Source organism: Cuculus canorus, chromosome 1, assembly GCF_017976375.1.
Source record: "Cuculus canorus isolate bCucCan1 chromosome 1, bCucCan1.pri, whole genome shotgun sequence".
Classification (NCBI taxonomy): Eukaryota; Metazoa; Chordata; class Aves; order Cuculiformes; family Cuculidae; genus Cuculus; species Cuculus canorus.
Window position 1 is genome coordinate 46,714,227 of NC_071401.1, and position 21,910 is coordinate 46,736,136.

General features: G+C 36.9%; 1 protein-coding gene across 2 annotated transcripts in view; it reads left to right on the forward strand.

Moving 5' to 3' along the window:
• The window catches only part of NALF1 (NALCN channel auxiliary factor 1), a 480,845-nt gene that overhangs the window by 162,655 nt on the left and 296,280 nt on the right, over window positions 1–21,910 (forward strand). The window contains exon 2 of one of the 2 annotated variants that reach the window (XM_054056785.1): window positions 12,680–14,219. The exons of the other annotated variant lie outside the window; for it this stretch is intronic. Coding sequence (XP_053912760.1) covers window positions 12,680–12,946 — 267 coding nt within the window. The 3' untranslated portion in view covers window positions 12,947–14,219. Of the gene's footprint in view, window positions 1–12,679; window positions 14,220–21,910 lie in introns of those variants that run through there. 2 annotated transcript variants of the gene reach the window in all.

Sequence of the window (21,910 nt, forward strand, 5' to 3'; positions counted from 1 at the left end):
TCCTGATTGTTACCATCATTTCAGTCATTTCTTTCCAGTCTTTTCTTCTTACATCTCTCTCCTTGAACAGAAAATTATGCTTTTCAAAATTCCTTGTGGCTGGTTATGATCCATTAGTATATTTTATTCCCCTTTCCGCTCCCTCCTCTAGAAAATTTTAGCATCCATGTATCCATTCCCTGTGCACCCTAATCATCACAGCAGTTGTGGTGAAAAGAAAAAAAATAAGTAAATAAAACTTACAAGCCAACAGGGAAAAAAACCAAAAAAACCCCAAACCACGTGTGTTAGCAAAGCATGGATGGTATCCTTTATTTCCTTACAGCACTATGAGATTGTCAAATAATTTAAAACCATCACACCAGTGGTAGCTTTGTAATTGTGGTAGTTTTTTGCTTTGTTCACAGTTAATTCTGATGTTATGGAAAAATTTTCTGTGCAACCTTGTATGGATGAAGTGAGTGCAGAAGTGAAGAACTGGACAATCTTGCTACTTCAGAAAGTCCCTTTGAACTAATTTGGAGTTTTGCATGAGCAAGATGGGAGCAGCATGCTGAATTGGTTTTGTTTTCTTTACACATTGCCTATAAATTCTAAAACAGCATGTATATAAATGGAATAAAAATAACACTTCTATATAAGTATGGTAATCTTTGCTCCATTTAAACATGCGCTGCATAAACAGCTTTTAAATGTGCTATTATAATGTACAAGAGTCTATTTCTGCCTGTGATATTCCTGTGAGAATATCACAGATATTCCTGTGAGAGGGAAAGACAATCAGCTGAAAGGTGCAGTTAAGTGGGAGAAACAGTCTTGCAAATTACTGTGGGTAATGGGGAGGTGAGAACCATGGTCTTGCTGGTTAAGAATAACCTGTAACAAACACACGCTTCAGCATTTTGGCAGCAGTAGAAGCAATCATCCTAGTTTTCCAGAGATCTAACAAGGCCAGCAGTAGAGTTACGAACGTCTATGACTATAGCGAGCTCCTCACACTCCGTTGTGCATAACATAGACATGGGGCCGCATTCATTAGCACACTGTATGCCATTACGCAGTGTTGGTATTGAAGCTGGACTGGTCTTTCACATCTTGTGACTGCTTTTCTCACTGGCAACATTTGCTGAAATTTGACTTGTATCCCAATTGAAATTAACTTTCAATGTATGGGTGACTTCTTGTTGAACCGCTACACTCCTAATGAGGTGAAGCACAATCCACAACTATCCATTACACAGCCTATATTTTTAGCATAGAATGCTGATTCTCCAGGCTTAGTTGTTATGACCACAGCTCAAAAAGAATATCAGCTGTTTCTCCAAACTCTCAACTTAAGTTACAATAATTTTTATGGAAGGCCACTTAGTCCAGGTTGTTCATGATATTCTGGGGCAAGCAGGCCACTTGTAAGAATTCAATGGAATTTCCCATTTCATCATTCTTTTAACAGTTTCTGGGATAAATAAATGCTTAAATAAAGAAAGGAACAGGCAATCTATTATTTATAGTTAAGAGTCTATATACCTGTCATTGGTTGAATATCCTTTATACACGATGAGTACCTTACAAGAGAGTGTTCCATCTAAGAGGACACTATGATAGAATTTAATCTGTTTATAGGGTTGTGGATTTAAGTTATGGTAATGCCAATGCAGCCCAGCAACAAGATCCCATAAACAAAGGTACTAGTTAACCCTAGAAACATACAAGTTGCATACTGTCATTATGAGATAATTGTAAGAATGACATTTAAGATACACAATGTAAGAACAGTCATATTGAAATATTGCTTAGATTTTGCTGTTTCTACATCTATTCTGACTATTAAACCCATTCCAATGCCCAGTGTTGTCATATTGCATCTTATTATTATCATGTGCCAGAAGCAATAACACAAACCCTTTGTTTTTCCTACATGCTCCATTTGATCTCTAAATGCAGGACTCAGCTCAATGGAGTGTATATACACATCAGCATTAAACCAGTCCTATTCTGGAACTGCAACAGCTCTTGCTCATAAATTTCTAGACCACAGCAATGCACAAGTGAGGCGTATAGGTGAAAACTATGAGAAGTCCAGTAACTAGTAAATTTCATAGTCATTTTCCTTAACATTTGCAGTAAACCTCTTCTAGCTGATTATATATTAAAGCTACATACTTTAAAGAGATTGAGCCTTGCCTTGGCAACAGCTGAAATAATAGAATATAAAGTGTGCAGAAGTTTATATTGCATTTCACTACACTATTTGATTTCTTATTAGTTCTAGCTCTAAGAATATAAAATAAAAAAAGTCAAACTATAAACACGGTATTTGAATATAAGTATAGACCGACATATTTTCAATGACACTCTTACAGTAATTAGTACATTTTGAAAGTATATTATTTGCCTCAAGAAGGGGAAAATATGGAGCTGCATGTAAACAGTTACAAGTGCAAGTTAACATGATTTTTCCAAATAGAAACTTCTAGAATAGACTAGTACCCAAAAGTGCTTGACACAGAAAAGCTACTGTTGATGCATACATAATGTGTTCTCTAGAAAGCTAAGAAATCTAGTGAATACTAAGCTGACACATATGTTGCCTAATTTATAGAAAATTACAGTGTAAGTGGGCTAGACTCTCCTGAAATGTTCATTTCAGAGAAGCAAACACTTAAAAAAGGTAATCAATTACTTTCCAGTGTACCTGCCTTCTTTACTGGTAACTCAAGTTCAGTGAAATGTATACCACTCCAAATGACTGCCATATCTATTTTTCACCCACTGCTAACATCTTCTGGTAACCCAACTATAGTTTTCCTGTAGAAATTCAGCTTTTCAGCACTTTGTATACCAACCTTATAAACCAAATTTGTTTCAGCCATCGTTCCTGTCATGACCTAAGTCCACACTACCAGTGGAAGTGTGATATATTGATCTGAATGTGCTAGAAAGAAGGACCTTGCAAAATGGGATACAGGACATCTAGCACTCTTAAATGAGCAGAATTAAAGGACACACTCATGCTTCACGGTAACTGTGGCTGAAGTAACAGGTGGCTGTCAGGTATAAGAACAGAATGTATTTGTTAAGTTATTTATTTTTTTATTTTCTTAACCCTTTTATTTTTTTTATTTTCTCAATTTTATTTCTTAACACTTAATTTCACAGCTATCGTTTTAAATTATTGTATATGTTTATTTTCTTCTGCTTTTAAAATAGTAAACATTAGTTGCCTCGGAATATAAAATCCTACATGCTTTTCATTTGTGGCCTTTAGGGCGTTGAAGGGTGCTTTCAGTGATGTGTATCTGATAAACTTACTGTTACTAATCAAAACAGTAGTCTATTTTCAGTATACACTTGCATGTTGTTCAGACTTCTTATGAACGATCTCAGTAGGTCATCTAACAGCTCTGCTTGACAAAGAAAATCAATTTTTAGGCTACTCCGTCTCAGTTTTTCCTGTTGTTGGTTGGCACTGTAGGTGTGAGGAAGGCTGGAATAATCAGAAATAGAAGCAGTAAAAATACCAGACTAGAAAGGAAATGCTTCAGTTTTTCAAATATCATCGGGTTTGAGATGATCAATGCCCATCATTTACGTTTTTCAGCTTTATAAAGAGAGTTGCTAACTTCTTAACTGCATATTCTCACTGTAATTCAAGCATTATTCAGCATTTACAACCACTAATAAAATGTGTTCCTAACAATCTCATAAAGAAAAACTCCCTGCCTTCACCTAAATCCTAAATTATAGGAGTTAGCATTTCTTTACTTCGTCAGAAAAGATCTGTAAAGGAGAAAAGTTGCATGAGCCCCCTTTCTAGGATTAAAAAAAAAAAAGCCTTAAAGATTCCTGTAAGTTTGTTTCCTACAATGACTTCCAGGGGAGGTTTTCTGTGACCCCATTAGCTTACCTGTGGTCTTACCAGTTAAAAACATAAGCTGATGTTGATGAAGGCATTGGAAAGAATGTGACAACTGAGGCCTAAAATCAGAATATAATTAAGCTTTGTGTTGAGTGACAATAAATCACTAAAATGATACAAGAAACAAAGATAAGAGCAGGGAAAAATGTACTCAGTCATCTCATTAGAATGAAAATGTAAGAGAAAGAGATAAACACTCCTTAAATGTAGAAGACAACAGTTTCTCCAAAAAAACAGGCCATGTTGGAAGCCTCCTTCCAAAAAGCTTTCATGTATAATTTTCTAAGTTATGAAACTTTTTTCCAGTCATGGACTATATATTCTTATTTACATTTATTGATGTTGTTCAAATGTCAGAGCAATGTATATATCTATATAGCTATATGAGGAAGAAGAAGAGGCTGATGAGCTATCCTACAAGACACTGTTACCCTTGTCCTTGTGGGAGACTTCAGCTTACCAGACGTCTCCTGGAAGTATAATACAGCAGAAAGGAATCAGCCTAGGATTTTCCTGGAGTGTGTGGAAGACAACTTCCTGGCACAACTGGTGAGTGAGAGGACTAGGAAATGTGCCCTGCTGGACCTGTTTTTTTTGTGAACAGAGAAGCCTTGTGGGAGATGTTCCAGTTGGAGCATGCCTGGGATACAGTGATTGCAAGATGACAGAATTCTCAATTCTAGCAGAAGTAAGGAGGGGGGTCAGCAGAACTGCCACGCTGCACTTCTGGAGGGCAGACTTTAGACTGTTCAGAAGGCTGGTTGATAAAGTTCCCTGGGAGGCAGTCCTAAAAGGCAAAGGACCCCAAAAGGGCTGGATGCTTTTCAAGAAGGAAATTCTGGTGGCATTATAGCAGGCCATCCCCATGTGCCAAAAAAATAAGTCAGTGGGGAAGAAAACCAGCCTGCTTGAGCAGAGGGCTTTGAGGGATCTTGAGGAAGAAAAAAGGAAAATGTTTGAACTTTGGAAGAAGAGACAGGCATCTTGTGAGGACTACGAGGATGAAGTGAGATCATGCAGAGAGAAAATCAGAAGGGCTAAAGCCCAGCTAGAACTTAAATTGGCGAATTCTGTGAAAAATTAATAGAAATGGTTTCTACAAATATATTAACAACAAAAGGATGGCCAAGGAGAATCTCCATCCTTTACTGGATGCAGGGGCAACAATAGTGATGAAGGATAAGGCTGAGGTGCTTAATGCCCGGTTTGCCTCAGTCTTTAGTAGTAAGGTAAGATGTTCTCTGTCTCTTCAGCCAGAAGACAGGGAGGAAGAGCAGAAAAAAGCTCCCATGACCCAAGAGGAAACAGAGATCTGCTCGACCAATTAGACATTCAAAAGTCTGTAGGTCCAGATGGGATTCATACAAGAGTATTAAAGGAGATAGTGGAGGTGCTCACCAAACTCCTTTCCAACATTTACCAGCAGTCCTGGCTGACTGGGGAAGTTCCACTTGACTGGAGGTTGGCAAATGTTACGCCAACATAACAATGAACAATGTACGTTCGTTTACAAGAAGGGTCATAGGGAGGATCCAGGGAGCCAGAGGCCTGTCAGTCCGATGTCAGTGCCAGGGAAGGTCATGGAGCAGGTCAATTTGGGTGCTATCACACAGCACATATCAGACTGGTCAGGCCCAGTCAACATGGGTTTATGAAAGGCAGGTCCTGCCAAACTAGCCTGATTTTCTTCTTTGACAAGGTTACCTACTTAATGGATGAGGGAAAGGCTGTGGAGGCAGTCTACCTGGACTTTACTAAAGCCTTTACACCATTTATCACAGTATCCTACTTGAGAAACTGGCTGCCACTGGCCTGGACAGGCACACCCTCTGCTGGGTGAAAACCAGCTTGATGGCTGGGCCCAAAGGGTTATGGTAAAGGGAGTTGAATCCAGCTGGAGGCCGGTCACAAGTGGTTTTCCCCAGGACTCAGTGCTGGGCCCAGTCCTGTTCAATATCTTTATCAATGATCTGGATGAGGGGATTGAATGTACCCTTAATACGTTTGCAGATGACACTAAGCTTGGAGGAAGTGTTGATCTGCTTGAAGTTAAAGAAGTTCTGCAGAGGGAAATGAACAGGCTGGATTGATGACCAGTGGTATGAGGTTCAACAAGGCCAAGTGCCAGGTCCTGCACTTCGGATTCAACAACGCTGTGCAGCTCTACAGGCTTGTAGAAGAGTGGCTTGAAAGCTGCCTGGCAGAGAAGGACTTGGGGGTGCTGGTTGACAGCCAGCTGAATATGAGTCAGCAGTATGCCCAGGTGACCAAGAAGGCCAACAGCATCTTGGTCTGTATTAGAAACAGTGTGGCCAGCAGGACCAGGGAAGTGATTCTGCCCCTGTACTCGGCATTGATGAGGCTGCACTTCAAATACTGTATTCAGTTCTGGGCCCCTCACTACAAGAAAGACATTGAGATCCTGGAGCATGTCCAGAGAAAGACAATGAAGCTTGTGAAGGAACTGGAGAGCAGATCTTATGAGGAGTGGCTGAAGGAACTGTGGTTGTTTAGCCTAGAGAAGAGGAGGCTGAGGGGAGACCTTATCACTGTCTACAACTACCTGAAAGGAGGCTTTAGCAAGGTGGTTGTTGGTCCTTTCTCCAAAGTGATAGGTGATAGGACAAGAGGGAATGGTGTCAAGTTGCTTCAGGGGAGGTTCAGATTAGACATCAGGAAAAATTTCTTCACTGAAAGGGTTATCAGGCACTGGAAGAGGCTTCCCAGGGAGGTGGTTGAGTCATCATCCCTGGAGGTACTTAAAAGAGAGGTAAATGAAGTGTCTAGAGATACGATTTGGTAGTGGACAGGTACAGCTGAACCTGATGATCTCAAAGGTCTTTTCCAACCAAGCAATTCTATGATTCTATGATATATATATTTCCATTTACTCAATATTCAGTTACTTTTTTTTTTTTTTTTTTTTTAAGAAGTGTGGCATTATCAAGACCGCTAAAAAGAATAAAACTTCAGCATGTCACTCAATGAAAAATAAAATAGGTAAACTTCAAGTAACTTCAGTATATCATATATTGCATGCTGTGTGCCAGGTTACAAGGATTTTTTTAATCTTTAACAATGTAAAAAATCCTACCTATCCAGACTCAACAACTCATTACCTCAATCGACTAGTAGTCAAAAATTTAGCGTTTATTGTCAAACCAGGATCTGTGGAGTGTGAGAAAGATAGCAGGGGAGTTGCAGAAAAGAAGAAAGAAAGAGCACAAACAGAAATCTGTTAAAAATAGTTGAGATGAAGCCTCCCTGTTCTTGAAGATGATGTACTGTACTTTCTGTTATATAATACAAAGGAAAGTGATTATAGCAAATTGGCTGTAAAAACACAGACCAGTGACATTTTGTTCTTGTTTTCTTGTGGGATAAAGCATATTGTGGGCTCCAGGGAGTTTAAAGGAAGTACATGGGGGGAGATCCGCAGGATGGAGTGGTTGAGAGATGAGTTTCCAACCTGCTAAAGAAAATAAAAAAAGAGCAAATCTAAAAAAAAAAATAAAAAGGAAATGTGAAGAAAAGAGCAAGATGCATAACGGAAGAACCAAAAATGAAGCAATACTATTTAAGCTTCTTAAGAGGAAAAGAACAAGTAACAGTGACAGATTGGAATGATTATTCAAATCCACCTCTTTTCTCACATTTTGGTTCTTCACATTACTAAGGGTGTTTCTTCTTCTCTTTGGTAGAAATTGTACAAAATAAAGTGTATGCTCCATTTTTAGTGTCTCTATATTTGGTATCACACAGGAAGCATGAAGTTTCAATAGACTCCTTTGTCATGCTGAAGTCTGAAAGAAAGAAATTTTGAAAGCAAAAGATGAGACAGAAAATTAATGAAGATCTCCCCTTTAACGGACAGGGAAAAAATGAGATGAGCTCTTATTTTAGGGGGAGAGCAACTTCAACTGAAAAATTAAGATAAAGCTTTAAATAATAGTAATACTGCAAAAGCTGCCAAGTGCACAAACTTACATAGTGTTACCCATAGTCCTATAAAATCCTGGCTTATTTGCATGAAGAAATGTGGCAAGCTAGGTAGCAGTCTTGTGCATTGCAATGATAAAATGGAGAATAAAGACTCAGGAATTTCTGATTTTAAATTATCTGACTAAGTCCTTCACAATCTGCTTTAAAAATCACTGCAAAACAGTAACTGAACTTTTTATTGTCCTCTGACTTAAAGTTTTCAGCTTTGTGGAAAAGGACATGGGGGATCTGGTGGACAAGTTGAACGTCAGCCAGCACAATGCCCGTACCGCAAAGAAGGTTAATAATATCCTGGGCTGCATTAGACAAAGCATTTCTGGCAGTTCAAGGAGCTGATTTTTCCCCTCTCCTCAGCACTAGTGAGACCACACCTACAGCGTTGTCTCCAGTTCTGGACTCCCAGTACAAGAAAAACATGAACGTAACAGAAAGAGTCCAGTGAAGGACGACTGAGGTAGTTAAAGGACTGGAGTAGCACTCCTATGAGGAACAGTTAAGAGAGTTGGGGCTGTTCATCCTGGTGAAAAGAAAGCTCAGAAGGATCTCATTAATGTATATAAATACCCAAAGGGAGGGTATGAAGCAAACAAAGTCAGGCATTTTTCAGTGGCATCTTGTGACAGTACCAAAGCCAATACAGAAACTGAAACACAGGAGGTTCCCTCTGAAAATCCAAAGACGCTTTTTAACTGTGAGGGTGACTAAGCACTGACATGGGTTGTCCAAGGAGGTTGTGGAGTCTCTATTCTTGGAAATATTCAAAAGCTATCTGTTCATGGTCCTGGGCAACTCGGTCTAGGTGTCACTGCTTGAGCAGGGGGTTGGGCCAGGTGACCCCCAGAGCTCCCTTCAAACCTTGATCATTTTGTTAGTCAGTGATTCTTCAACTGGTTGATAAGACATGTTTGTTTTTCAATTTTTGTTTCAGCAAGTTTCTTTTCAATGTGTCTAATAGAATAACATCTTTTTTTCTCATCCTTTTCAAAGAACTCCTTCCTTTTTGCTTGAGTCTCAGAATAATACATTCTTCCTTATAATTGTTGCAACTATGTTTGTAAGCTCCCTTGTACTCATTATATTACACAGACAGGATTATAGCAACAAACTGCTATGTTTATGAATTCAAGATCTATTTCTAAATTAAAATATGTTTAATTGCTACAATGGGCAAAATTACAAAACTTGATTAATAAAGAAAAAAAAGTTTTTTATTCATCAGCATTTCAAATTCAGAATTTGTAGCTCAAATCAAGTTTTTGCCCTGTAGCAGAATGAGTCAATAGTTAAGTTAGCTCCCTTATAACCCTTCAAATAAATGTATTGAAATATCACAGAAATTCAAAGCTACATAAACACATGTAGATTAATTATGCATAGAATGAAACAGTATGCATGTTGTGCCAAAATTACATTTTTGCTTAATTATTTTTCTTACCAGTTTTGCAGAAATGCAGAATTTTCTTTTTTATCTACTGAAAAATTAAAGCTAAGGATTAAGTCCCCGGTTTTCTTCTTGAAAAGAAAAGGATAGAATTTTCAGACTGTGACAATCAGATTATCATTGAAAGAAAGTTACTTATTTCAATTCATTATTTATAACACATAGCTGAGGCTCTGTTTACTTTCAGGGGACAAAGAGAACAGAGGCAAAATTGTTGCAATATGAAATCAGAAGAAGCGTTCCATATCGTATATAAATAACTTCCTCAAATAGCTGTTTGTTTTAAGAGAAAGCTTTTCTAGCAAGGGACACAGGATTCTTGTCATAATGGTTCAAAATTGCTTAACCATATACCCAGAGAAACTGTCAATAATATGATTACTTTCTTAGGAAATAGATAATAAAATTCTGCTAAAGGCTGATGGAATTATATTTATCATAATTAAATGAGATTATTTATATACATTTATTCTTCAAATATATAGGCATTTTTTTTTTCCCTTTTGAATGCAGTCTGCCATCAACTGTCTACACTAAGCAACTGCAGTTTCTTTGGCTGGCTGGTGTAAAAAAGAATAGTTGATACAGATTTTAAGGGTCCATACTTTAATAAAAGATAAGGAGTTGGGAAGAGAAGTCCATATTGTTATTGTATCAAGCTTATGAATTTGCAAGGATTTACACATCTTTCCTTGGCCTTTATAGTTTTTGTTGTTCTGTGAAATTGGACATTAAAAAATGACAGTTATTTCTTGCTTTTTTTTTTTTTTCCTTTAGGCATATATAATTGAGGTCTCATAATTAACAATTGGAATGACCTTACCTCATATAACCACACAAATATTGGTTGGAGGACACTTCTAGGAGTCCTTGAGTTTCACTGCCCTGTCAAAACAGCACTTTCAAACACTGTATCAGCTGCTTGCTGTTGGAATCTTTGAAAGATGGAGACCTCACCACATCTCTTACTGGCTTGTTTCAGTCCTACACTACCCTCCTAGTGAAAAAGTTCTTCCTAAAATGCATTTTGAAAACGCAATTGACTGTTGTGCTCTCTTATAGCACTTGCTATTACTTAGAGTGAGTCCCTCATTTATGTTAACTGTTGTTCAAGTAGGCTGATGTCACTATTTTCTGAACTCTTTGTCAGAATAAATGAACTCTCAGTTTCTCCTCATAGGTTTTCTTGCTAACCCTCCTCTGGTTTCTGGACAGCCTTCTTGAACTTGGGTGGCCCAGAGCTCAGCGTAGTATATGTTGCTCAATTAAGCTGTAATCTTGACTTTTCAACATTTAGGCTGACCTGAAGGAGAATATTTTATTTACATACAGATAATACAGTTTTAACAAAATGTATAACAGACCAGAAAGTCCTTGATGAAATAAACATTTTACAATTGCTTTGTACAGGAGCATTTAAAAGAAGCAAGGTATTTTTTAATGTGAATAATTCACGCAGATATATTAAAAAAGTATGGACCCTGTGACATGCTGCCCTTAAGTACTGACACGTCTCAGTTTAGAAGTGCATTTTCATTCATATTTTAACTAAAGGACATTTGAATTGCCATACAGGAAAATTAAACATTGAATGTCAGAATCTTAAAAGAAAGGCGTTAGTTTTAGTTTTTTTGGAAATATTTCACAGTTTATCTCGTCTTCATTTACTTTTATATTCTGGCCTTCTTTTCATCCTTATTTTTAGCTAGTGTATTGCTTGTATGACCATAAGAGAGACTCCTTGCTTTGATTTCTCGTAAGACTGATTTCAAGTCGTGTTGCTAGAATCCATTGCCCTTTCTAAAGTTGCTCATTGAATGCTGAGATTATATCATGAATGTATGCCATCAAAATGATATTAAAAAGTGAGACAGAGAGAGAAACAAACCAGAACACAGTGTTGTCATTTTTTTACAAGATCTGTGCATGAAATCCCTTCTGTTCTAGGAATATTCTTACTTCAACATTTCTTTGCTAAGCAGAAAGTAAAAATCCAACACATGTTAGAGAGGATCAAAGAATTGTGTTTTTACTGAACTGAGCAGGTTAATTTAGAACATGAAGTAGTGGTGTAAGGAGTTTGCAGAAGAGAATATGCTCATACTCCTATTTACCCCAGCTACATTACACTGATCCAAGAGATACCACCACGCATCTGCGATATGGTCGTATATTAGGCATCACACCCACTTTTATCCAAGTTACCAAACCAGAATCTGTATCCTGAATCTTAAGCAATGACTCATTGCTGCTTTGAACTTTACTGCTCTTATAAATCCTGAGTACTCCTTAAAGGCTACTGCAGACAGCCTGACTTTGACCCAGCTAACCTCTGTTGATTTGAAGTACTTGGGTGGAGGCCTTCAGTGATAGTAAGTTTGATTGGTATCAAATTAACTGGACTTGCACAAGAGGTATTGGGGAATATAAATTTGTTTAGGAAACTTTACTATCTAAAGAAATAGTGAGGAAAACAGGTAATAAGCTGTACATATACATACACATATATATATAAAAGTATATCTTTTTTTCCTATGCTACCTGAGAATCTTTTTAACAAGAGAATAATCATTATCTCCTGAAAACTGAGCCTGGTCTGGAGCAAAGGAAGCAAATACTATTTTTGTGACAATCCAACCGGCAGTATGATATTGCTGTTGGTACTGGTGGTAAAACCTGTTTTTAATGAATGATGTTACTTTGCAGGAATGCTATCTTAAAAATTCCACTGGAATTATTCAGTTGTTAGACCAAGCTTCTTGTTCTCTCTTCCTACAAGATACAGAGGGAGAGAAGAACATTGCATTATATGCAAGAAAGCATCAAGAAGAAATAGTTTCGGTAACCATCTGCTAAATACATTACAAATGTTAAATACTAACAAAAAAATATATGATTTCACAGTATATAATAAAAGCCTAATCCAAGAGGTAGGCTATAAGTCAATCTATTTTGGTTTTCTGTCTTCTGGAAGAACAGGGTATTGTTAGCAAACCCACATTTACCACAAATATCTAGTGTTCCTTGACAGTTCTTAAAAGGGTAGTTATTAGTCATCAGCTTTATGTTTAAAGCAGTCTTCAGCATCTACCGTGGAGATGCTCTTTCCCCTTCCGTGTTCTCTGAAGTAGCCAGGCAGAGCGCATGATCCTGCTCCTTACTGGTGAAGACTTCTCCTGGCTTCAGAAGTAAGTTCAGTCTATATCCAGCAAGCGGCATCTTTTATATAACTTTGTAAATACTAAATAAATAAATCAAAAAGGTGAAGCTATAACATTTTATTGTCTAAAAAATGTGTTATTTGTTTTAATTCACAGGGCTCTTCATCTGCCGATTCTGTATCTGTCAGCAGACATTCTCCCGTAAGCCACAGTCGCATGCTGTCACTAGAGAGTCGCTGGACATTAAGGCTGCTTGAGCAGTTTGAAAGAAAAGGCATGAGGCGACAGCTGTTCTTTGTAAAGTTCAGTAAAGCAGAGACAGCCTTGAAGCAGAAAACTCTGTTTGATCTCAAGTGTTTGCCCCTCTTCGGCATCCACCCAGTTTATCTCAAGCACAGGTGTATGTTACTTCCAATTGTTTGAGACAAGCAGGTATTATACATAGATGCTTAGAGGATATACACAAAGGAGAACATGCCCAGTCTGCAATAACGGACTTGAACTGTTGAGAAAAAGACATAGAAGTTCAACTTGCAGAGCAGAGGAAAAGCCAGTTCTGAAGCCTGGAGCAAGAATGTGACTTTCTTCTGTGTTATACTCACATCTTCTTATCAAAATTTATCTCTGCAAGGAAATGCTCAGAGAATATCGGTGAGAAGAAAGCTCCTGGATGAAAATGTCAGGTCAGTGAAGAAACAGTCAAACCCAATGAATTATCTTTCAAATTAACTTAATGGTTTTGCCTATGAATTTTGTTGGTCAGTGGGTTTAGCTAGTTTGGAAAAAGGCAATTTTGATCTCAGAACAGCTTGCATGTTTCAAGGGGAGTTATCTTCTCTATTGACCAATTCTATGAGAACTGCTGCACTTATGGTTCATAGCCAACTCCTTTAAAAAAAAAGGAAGTAGCAAGGAACTCGTGATCATGATCTATGTAATTTTGCACATTTTATTCTGATTATTCTTTTGTAATGTTATTTCAAAAAGCAAAATAAAAGTTTTCTTTTAATTATGACTTCTATGAGTTTTTTTTTTATCTATTGAAAAAAAACAGTTGAATAAAATATCATTTCCTATTCTTTTAGTAATTGAAAGTTTTCACTTAGCTGCTCTTTTTTCATGTTTGTCTTTCCTCCTGTCGTAAGCTGTCCTGACAGGAAATAGTCTGTTTTAGCCACAATAAATATCAAACAGTACATAAAAAGCAACACTCACAGGCTAAACCATCATGAATTTATTGGGAAAGTATGTATATCGTGGAGGTGATTAATTGTATAGGCAATATGTACATAAATATACTTGTATGCAAAAAGAGAGATATTGAGAGAGAGGAAGTGAGAAATTTTGCCTGTTGACATGTAAGAAGTAAGAGGCAAGCAGGAAGGAAGATTCAAGTGGGTCTTTCAGCATCTTAGTTAAACTATTGTGTTCAAACCTCTAGCCTAGTGATAAGGCCTTATAAAGAAAAATGTTACATGGCAGAGTCTCATTTCCAAGCTGCTTACTAGAATCAACCATAAATATGGTATTTGATTTAGCCAATCTCATTTGTGCTGTGTGACAGGATGGTTACATAGAGAAAACAGTGAAGTGCACATTTTTTTGTTTATCCTCTTTGTACTAGTGTTAGAAAACCTAGGAAATGTGCTTTTCATGACAATAAAAAGGTAAACAAAATAGCAGTACTACTTCCAAAAGTAAAAAATATCCCTATTTTGCAATCTTATCTCATATGATAATGTAAAATACCAGTGATGAGAAAAACCTCATACATTGACAATGTTAATTACAGCAAGATGTCTAATTTTCATTTTGTCAATTACATAAATGTAAATTACACAAGATGCTTAGTGGAATGCTATGTTTCTAATAAAAAAAATTGTTGTGAACTTCTGCTTTTTCTACCACACTCATTCATTATCTGTTAGTTTTGGCTAAGCTTTCTGAAGGTTAACAGTAAGCGGGCTACTGACTTATTTTGAGGGAAAGTAATTCTGGGAAAGTACTGTCTTTACACACAAACCATTATGTTACACAAAAAAAAAAAAAGGAGAGAAGAACAAACCAAACCAAAACAAAAAAGAGAGAGGTTTAAAGGCTCTCATAGCTTAAGTTTATTATTTTATTTGGGGAGGAGAAAGCACTTTCTGTTGAAATTTCAGGATAAAATACAAACTAATCTTTTAAATGCAAGAATGCTACTAGAATATTTAAAATGGCTAGAAGGGGAGGAATGTCTTCTTAATGGAACCTACTTTAGAGATAATACCTATTTATCAAGAGTTACACTTAAAATTATTGCAACTGAGAAGATAGCAACCGTACTTCAAAATTCATAAATCAATAAAGGCATTCCTAAGCTCATAGGTTACTCCTAAAGGGTCACAGTTCTGCAAAGAGGCAGAGCATTCCTTCTGTGCTGCTAAGCTTCCAAGCATGAAGAGGTCATCCGTGTACAATAGTAGTTTGTTTTTCCACTGAAGGCAAATGCAAAAAGACAATAGACAGGGTAGCAAAATATATCACACTTGTCCTGTGGAAGAAATAAAATAGAGACAAAAACGTGGGAGGAATGTGTAGCAAAACAAGTAGCAGAGTAAAGATATGAAATTTTGAAAAACTTAATCAATAAAAAATTAATCAATAGCAGCAGATGGGCTTAGATGTGTTAGAAACATGAATTATCAGTAAAGTCTAAGGTTAATGTTCTTCTATATTTGTTTCTAAAACATTAAATTATATCTGTATCTAATCAAATGAGGTTTAGAATTAAAGGAAAAAAACAACAAAATTTTGGATTGACCTTACGTTTGATTGAGAGCTAAAAATGTGGGTGGAATTTTTAACCTAGCTGCTTTTCTTCTGTCTCTCCTGCATGCAGGACCTGATTGCAGTCTCTGAAGGGTAGAAAATTTGGTGGGAATTTATTTTAAAGGAGACTAAGCCAGCTGCAATGTCTTAGAAAAGTGTCTGTGTTTCTTTATGTGAGTCTTATCAGCACAGCTTAGAGCCGGCACTTCCTTTTCTTCAACTGTTTGGTCTAGTAAACATACTTTGTCGGTTCCTGGTGCATTGGGAATTACAGCTGACTGAGCGCACTCTCAACTAAAGGCAGAGAGACTTCATTCAGAATAAATATTTGTTTCATGTTTTATTTGTGATTCATAACTTATTACTGCATTACTTAAAGGAATGAAAGCATTGGCATGTGGAAAGTGATCTTGAGGTTTTTTAGAAAGGGGTTTTTTCATCTTAGAGGTGGTAACTTTATTCTTAACTGCAAGTTCAAGTGTACCTTCAGTTGCGTAAGGCCTTTAACAGGGTCTCACACAACATCCTTGTCACTAAACTGGGGAAATGTGAGTTTGATGGATGGACTATTCAATGGGAAGGTATTGTCTGGATAGCCACATCCAAGAAATTGCAGTTGATATGGTCGAGGGAAGGGATACAACCTTGGCAGGCTTGAGGTGTGGGCTTGTGTGAACATCATGAAGCTCAACAAGGATAAATGTAAGGTCCTGTAACTGGGTTGTGGCAATCCCAAGTATCAATATGGACTGCAGGAATAAATGGATTGGCAGCATATATGCAGAGAAGGACTTGTGGGTACTGATGGATCAAAAATTGGGCATGAGCCAGCAATGTGTGCTTACAGACCAGAAAGTCGATTGTATCCTGGACTGAATAAGTGTGGCCAGCAGACTGAGGGAGGTGATGGGATACCCACTACAAGACAGATATAGTCCAGAAGAGCACCAGAGGTCCAGAGAGAGCTATGATATGATCTGAAGGCTGGAACACCTCTTCTATGAAGAAAGGCTGAGTGAGAAGCAGTTGTTCAACCTAAAGAAGAGAAAGCTCTAGGAAGAACTTATTTGGGCCTTTGTACTTAAAGGGAGTTTACAAGCAAGATGGAGAGAGATTTTTTACCAAAGCCTGTAGTGACAGGACAAAAGGAAATAGTTTTGAAGTGAAAGAAGAAAGATTTAGGTTGGACGTAAGGAGGATACTGTTTATGATGAGATGTTGAGGCACTGAAACAGGTTGCCCAGAGGAATTGTGGATGCCCTATCCCAGGAAGTGTTCAAGGTCAGGTTGCATAGGACTTTGAGCAACTTGATTTAGTGAAGGATATCTGTGTGCACAGCAGGGAGGATGCATTAGTTGGTCTTTAAATGTCCCTTCCATCCCAAACCTGTCTATGATTCTTTGATTATATATTTATTATGTATTATGTATATAATGACCACCATTATAGAGAGGTTCTAAGGCAGGGTTTTGTTTTCTTCTGGTGTTGCCTTTCTTCACCTAACAAAATTTGTGGGATTCAGTCCTTAGTTTCTACTTCCACATTTGCTTCTTGTTTAGACTATTATGCTTATGAGTCTTAAGATATCTGTAAAGACATCACATTTCAATTATCAGTAAACTTAGTAATATATCCTGTTGACAAAGGCTTAGGACTTTTTATTCCCTTTTGTAAATTAACTGCACTCTGCAGGCAAGGAGCTATTCACAATCCGTATCAGAAATTTGTCTTTAATGGAGAGGAAGACAGATGTTTGCTGTACCTGAGGTCTGATTAAAACCAGCAAGTTTAGGGAAAACAAGAAAAACCCTATTCTCCTCCACTAGACAATTTGCTTGAAAAAGAATGCAGAAAATATCTGAGGAACAAATTTGTTGCTTTATCTCTTAGACGAAACAACAAGAAAAGAAAAATGTTTATTTTTTATTTGTACACTGCCTTATTTTTTTCTGTAGACTCTTACCACCTATGGCATTCATTTATCTTGGTATGCAGAAACAGATAAAATTCATGTTTCTAATACACAAAACCTCCAAGTATGGGAACAGTCTCGTAGCTGCATAAAAAATCTTACAGCATTTTCATATAGAGTGTCACTGAATTACTTTGAAGTCAGTGAACCTACAGAAAAGCTGGGAATTGTTGCTGCAGATCTGTTTTATGTTTTCCATAGAAAGGGAAAAAAGATCCAAAACTTTACACAGAGGAATGCACAATGGGGTCATGAAAATGTAGAGTTAGAGTTCTTCAGTCTCTTTCAAAGTAGCAGGTCAGTTCACCAAATCTTACTGAATTGCCTTGTGCTTATTTCATATTTCAGTGTGGGTTCATTTTTGTTTGCACAACAATAGTTCTGCTGCGGTGAATGTTATCACAGGAGGTAGTACACTAAACTAGAAAGAAAAAGAGTATTGCAAGGAAACATTGCTGTGAGTGTTACGTTGAGGGAAGTTGTGGGGGTTTGTCTGTTTGGCAAAACAGACTACCCTGACCCAATATCTATGCATAAAATCCCCGTGCTTTCAACATCCCTTATATTACTATATGGCTTCTACAACTGTCAAGATTGTTGAATTAATGGAAAATTTTCTCTAAATAAAGTTATTAGGTTATGATAAGAATATTAAATATAAGTACTGACAAATTCCTGAGGGAAATAGGATGCTAGAAAGGGAATATATAATAATATTCGAACCATGGGAAAGTAAATATTTGTTCACTGTACTTTGGTTTCTCCTCATGTTCTATAGACATAATTATTTGCCTTTCAGAGCAGAAAACAGTAGTGAATTTATAGCTAAGCACACGTGATTTTCTTAAAACAAGTCATCCATTTTAAGTTAATGGAACTGATTTTAAAATGTGAAGAGGAATTATCCCACAATAGTGTGTGTTTGGGAAAGACCATATGAAGAAATTGATACTTGTTACCTATTAATGGCTTTTATGGGATCATCAGTCTCGAAAGAAATGCTAAAGATGAAACCTATGTTTGCTTCAAAAATGTTTTTTCTTGTCACTATTCTTCCTTTTGGTCTTCCCTTATTGTCCATAAAAAATATTCTACTGGGCTAAATGAGGCTTTTGGGTGTTTTGAGCAATAAAGGCCAAGCTGTCAAATTTTATCTTTTCTTATTTGTGATGATAACTTGGAAGTGGGAAAAATAACAACCCTAACCTCATATGATCCACATACTTGTGAAATGGAATCTTATCTTAATCATTTAGTGCGTTTTAAAATATCTTTTACTGCATTGTAGAAGAATGTTAGCTTTTTTTAATTGAGTGTTTACTTTGCTGTGATTAATATGCCTTGTGAGTTTTTTCTTCCCTCTCTGCTCACAATTATACATCCTTGGCTAATACCGAGTCCTCCAAACATGTGCATGCAGGGCTTTTGTATAAGAAATGCCTATAACCAAATTTTCAAGTAAAATGCACGTATATTTTATAATCTAAATATATGTCTTTAATGATGAGAAAAATAATAGCCCTTAAGCACCCAGACTGCTGACTGAACTCCAAAGAATTTCTTCTGTGACTTAAAAAAAACCCCAACTTTGATCTTTTGTTAAATATGTTCACAATTTTATGGCTTAATCTCAAGCAAATTTGACTATGCTTCTCTCTACTCTTTGGCTATTACCTTTGTAATACCACCCCCCACTAATCTGATTATATATCGATTGAGTGTTTGCTTTTTAAAATGATTAAAAAGAACATTAACTATCAAAAAACTTCATTTTGATTTTTGGAAATTTAAATAGAAAGTGAGACTTTTAGTCAAAAAAGCTTTTAGCTTTTTCAATAGACAAGTGCAATTTTAAGACGCATGCAATTTAAATGTAGGCTAAACAAGAAGAAAATGTGACAGTGCTTATAAGTATAAAATGAAATGCTCAGATTAAATCTATTAAATCTTTTTACATATAATGAATGAATGGAAAACCAGTTTACTGATTGTAAAACTCTAATTAATTTTCTGTAAGCATCTTTTAATATATAATTCAGCTGTCTATAGTAGTTGAAGGTAGATGGTTAAGGGGTGGTGATTGTTTTGTTTTGCTTTTGGGGTTTGTTTTTTTTTTTACAGCTTTTCAATATGTTATTAGTGATTTCTGAGGAGCAGTCTCAGGCAAAACCTTAATTTGGGAACTGAGAAAAAGACAGTGTCGCAGGCTTTGAGGCGGCAAGTGTGCATGTTTGCATTTAATTCTCTGCAGGTGAGGAGCTCTGTTACATTCCAAATCCTGTTTAAGTGTAGAAAGCTAATCAGAGTCACGTATGTGTGAAGGAATTAGACCTTGTTTTCCCACTGAGGTTAAATTCAACATCTTTCTCTGCTAACTCTGGTTTTATTAGCTTTGAAATATTTTAGATTAAGCTTTGCCTCAGGCATGTGGTAAGCAAGGTGATTTACCTTCTTTATTTGTCATTGAAATGTTGGAGGGAAATAACATATGATCTAGAAGCTATCTTGCTGCTTAATAGCTTGGCAAAATTATGCAATACGTAATCTAGTTGAAAGTAGCCAAGCTTTTTCAAGCAGCTGCAAGATATAAATTTATTTACTTTTTCTTGGCTCCATTAAGAAGTTTAAAGCTCTGAAAGGTCAACACCCTGTGCCACTTCCCATGGTATGAAATAACTGATTTCAAGTGAAACTACTTCCCTGGGGCAGCTACAGCATTTCTGTTCACGGTGCAAGTGCTCAGCTCTGTTCTGCTTGGAACTACTTTGGTCTTGAAAAACCTGTTGTTTACCTTCTTTTCTAACTACTTCATTTAGGGTTTGGCCTTTCAAAACAGAAAAGATGTAACCTGCATCCAGCAATTATTTCTCAAGCTTTTACTAGTTCTTCCTAGAGATAAATTCTGAGTATTAGAAAACAAACTTTTCTTAAGTCTCCTGACACTTGATAAAAAAGAAATTTCATCTTCCTTACAAGACAGGGCATCAGGTATGTCTGTTTGGATCCAGGTAAGCTAGACTTTGGTTAGGTGAAGTTTGTGATCATGTAGTTTCACCTTGAGATAATGGGAAGGTTTCTGGGTCCTCCAATTTTTTCAAAGTTAATAAAGAAATTGAAAATTCAGGCTTCTCCACCCTATGAGAAACGTAGAAATGTAGAAAATCTCACTGTATGACTACAAGTTTCATGGAAGCTGTTGGACTGTTTCCATAATTTTCCCATCCAAAAGCCTCTGCTCTTATTTCCTTCTGACATCTCGGAAAAAGCATACTTAAAGAGGCAGTGAAAAGATTCCCAAATAATTTGAAAATAGACTCTATTCACGTTGGGGAATCTCCTTTGAGTTATTCTGGCCTGAAATGCTTTATCTTTTTTTTGTTGAAAATGCTGACTGTCCCTCAGCTTGTTTAAGGGAAGTGTGCTAACTCAACAGCACTAATGAAGGCAGGACATGTTGCACAGGGCATGCAGAAGCCTCTGAATATGATTGTATGATCAAACATTTTCAGGAAAAGAGTGCCATACCTCTGTTCTACTGTTCAGCAACTTGTGGGGAAGTGTTTCAGCAAATGAAGTTGTATTTTTTCAGTGGTCGTCAAAGTCCCATAAACTGGATCTGATGAAAGGCTCCCTTAATTTCTTTAGTGCAAAAGTGAATGGGAAGGAAGCAAGATGAACAACCCAGGAGAAAGTAACAATCTGAGACAACAATGAATGCCTTGTCTTTTTCCAGCAATGGCTTGCACAATGCTAGGAGGATGGATGGGAAAAGGAAAAGCAGGTTTTGCACATTGTGTGCTTTACAGCAAGAAAGCAAATGGTCTTCAGGAGTAACAGCACAAATTTCTGAACAATGCAAACAATATTGTGCTCTTAAACTGAATTGGGAGATGAAGAGCTGCCTCCCAGCCATACTGCAGCTGGGAAACAATTATTTGATTTCTAACCTCATATTTACCATAAATCTTTCAATTCTCTTATTCATATAAATATAAAATCAATTACTCAGATTACATGAAATTACTTTCAGCATGGAATCAACCTTGTTAATTTTAGTTTCTTATGCTTATGATTTTGACTCATAAATAATGTTAAGTGATCAAATTGCGATGTACTGAATATTTTATGTGTTAGAGTATCCTCTGAGTCTGTCTCAGTGACATTTTAATCAAGAAATGTTCATAATTCATTAGCAGAATAGCCAACAAGTTACTAGGAGTCCTCTAGATCTTTAAAAAAAGTCCCTGTCAGTTTGTAGTAACAGGGATAGCAAATGAGCTTTCTTTTTTTAAGAAAATTGAAGTCTTTTTTCAGCTGATCAGAATACTTACTCTAGAAAATTATACTTTACTAAAAAATAATGGATTTGTAGGATCATTCAGGCTAGAAGGGACCTCAGAAGTGGTCTAATGAGCACAGGGCAGGCAAAAAACCCCATCCCTGAGCTCCTGGTGGTGCTTCTGTTGATGCAGCCCTGGATGCTGCTGGCTGTCTCTGCCACCAGAGCTTGCTCCTGGCTCCTGACCCGCTCCCCACTCTGTTTGGGGACAGTCTTTTTAGCAAGGCCTGTTGTGACAGAACAAGTAGTATTGGTTTTAATCTA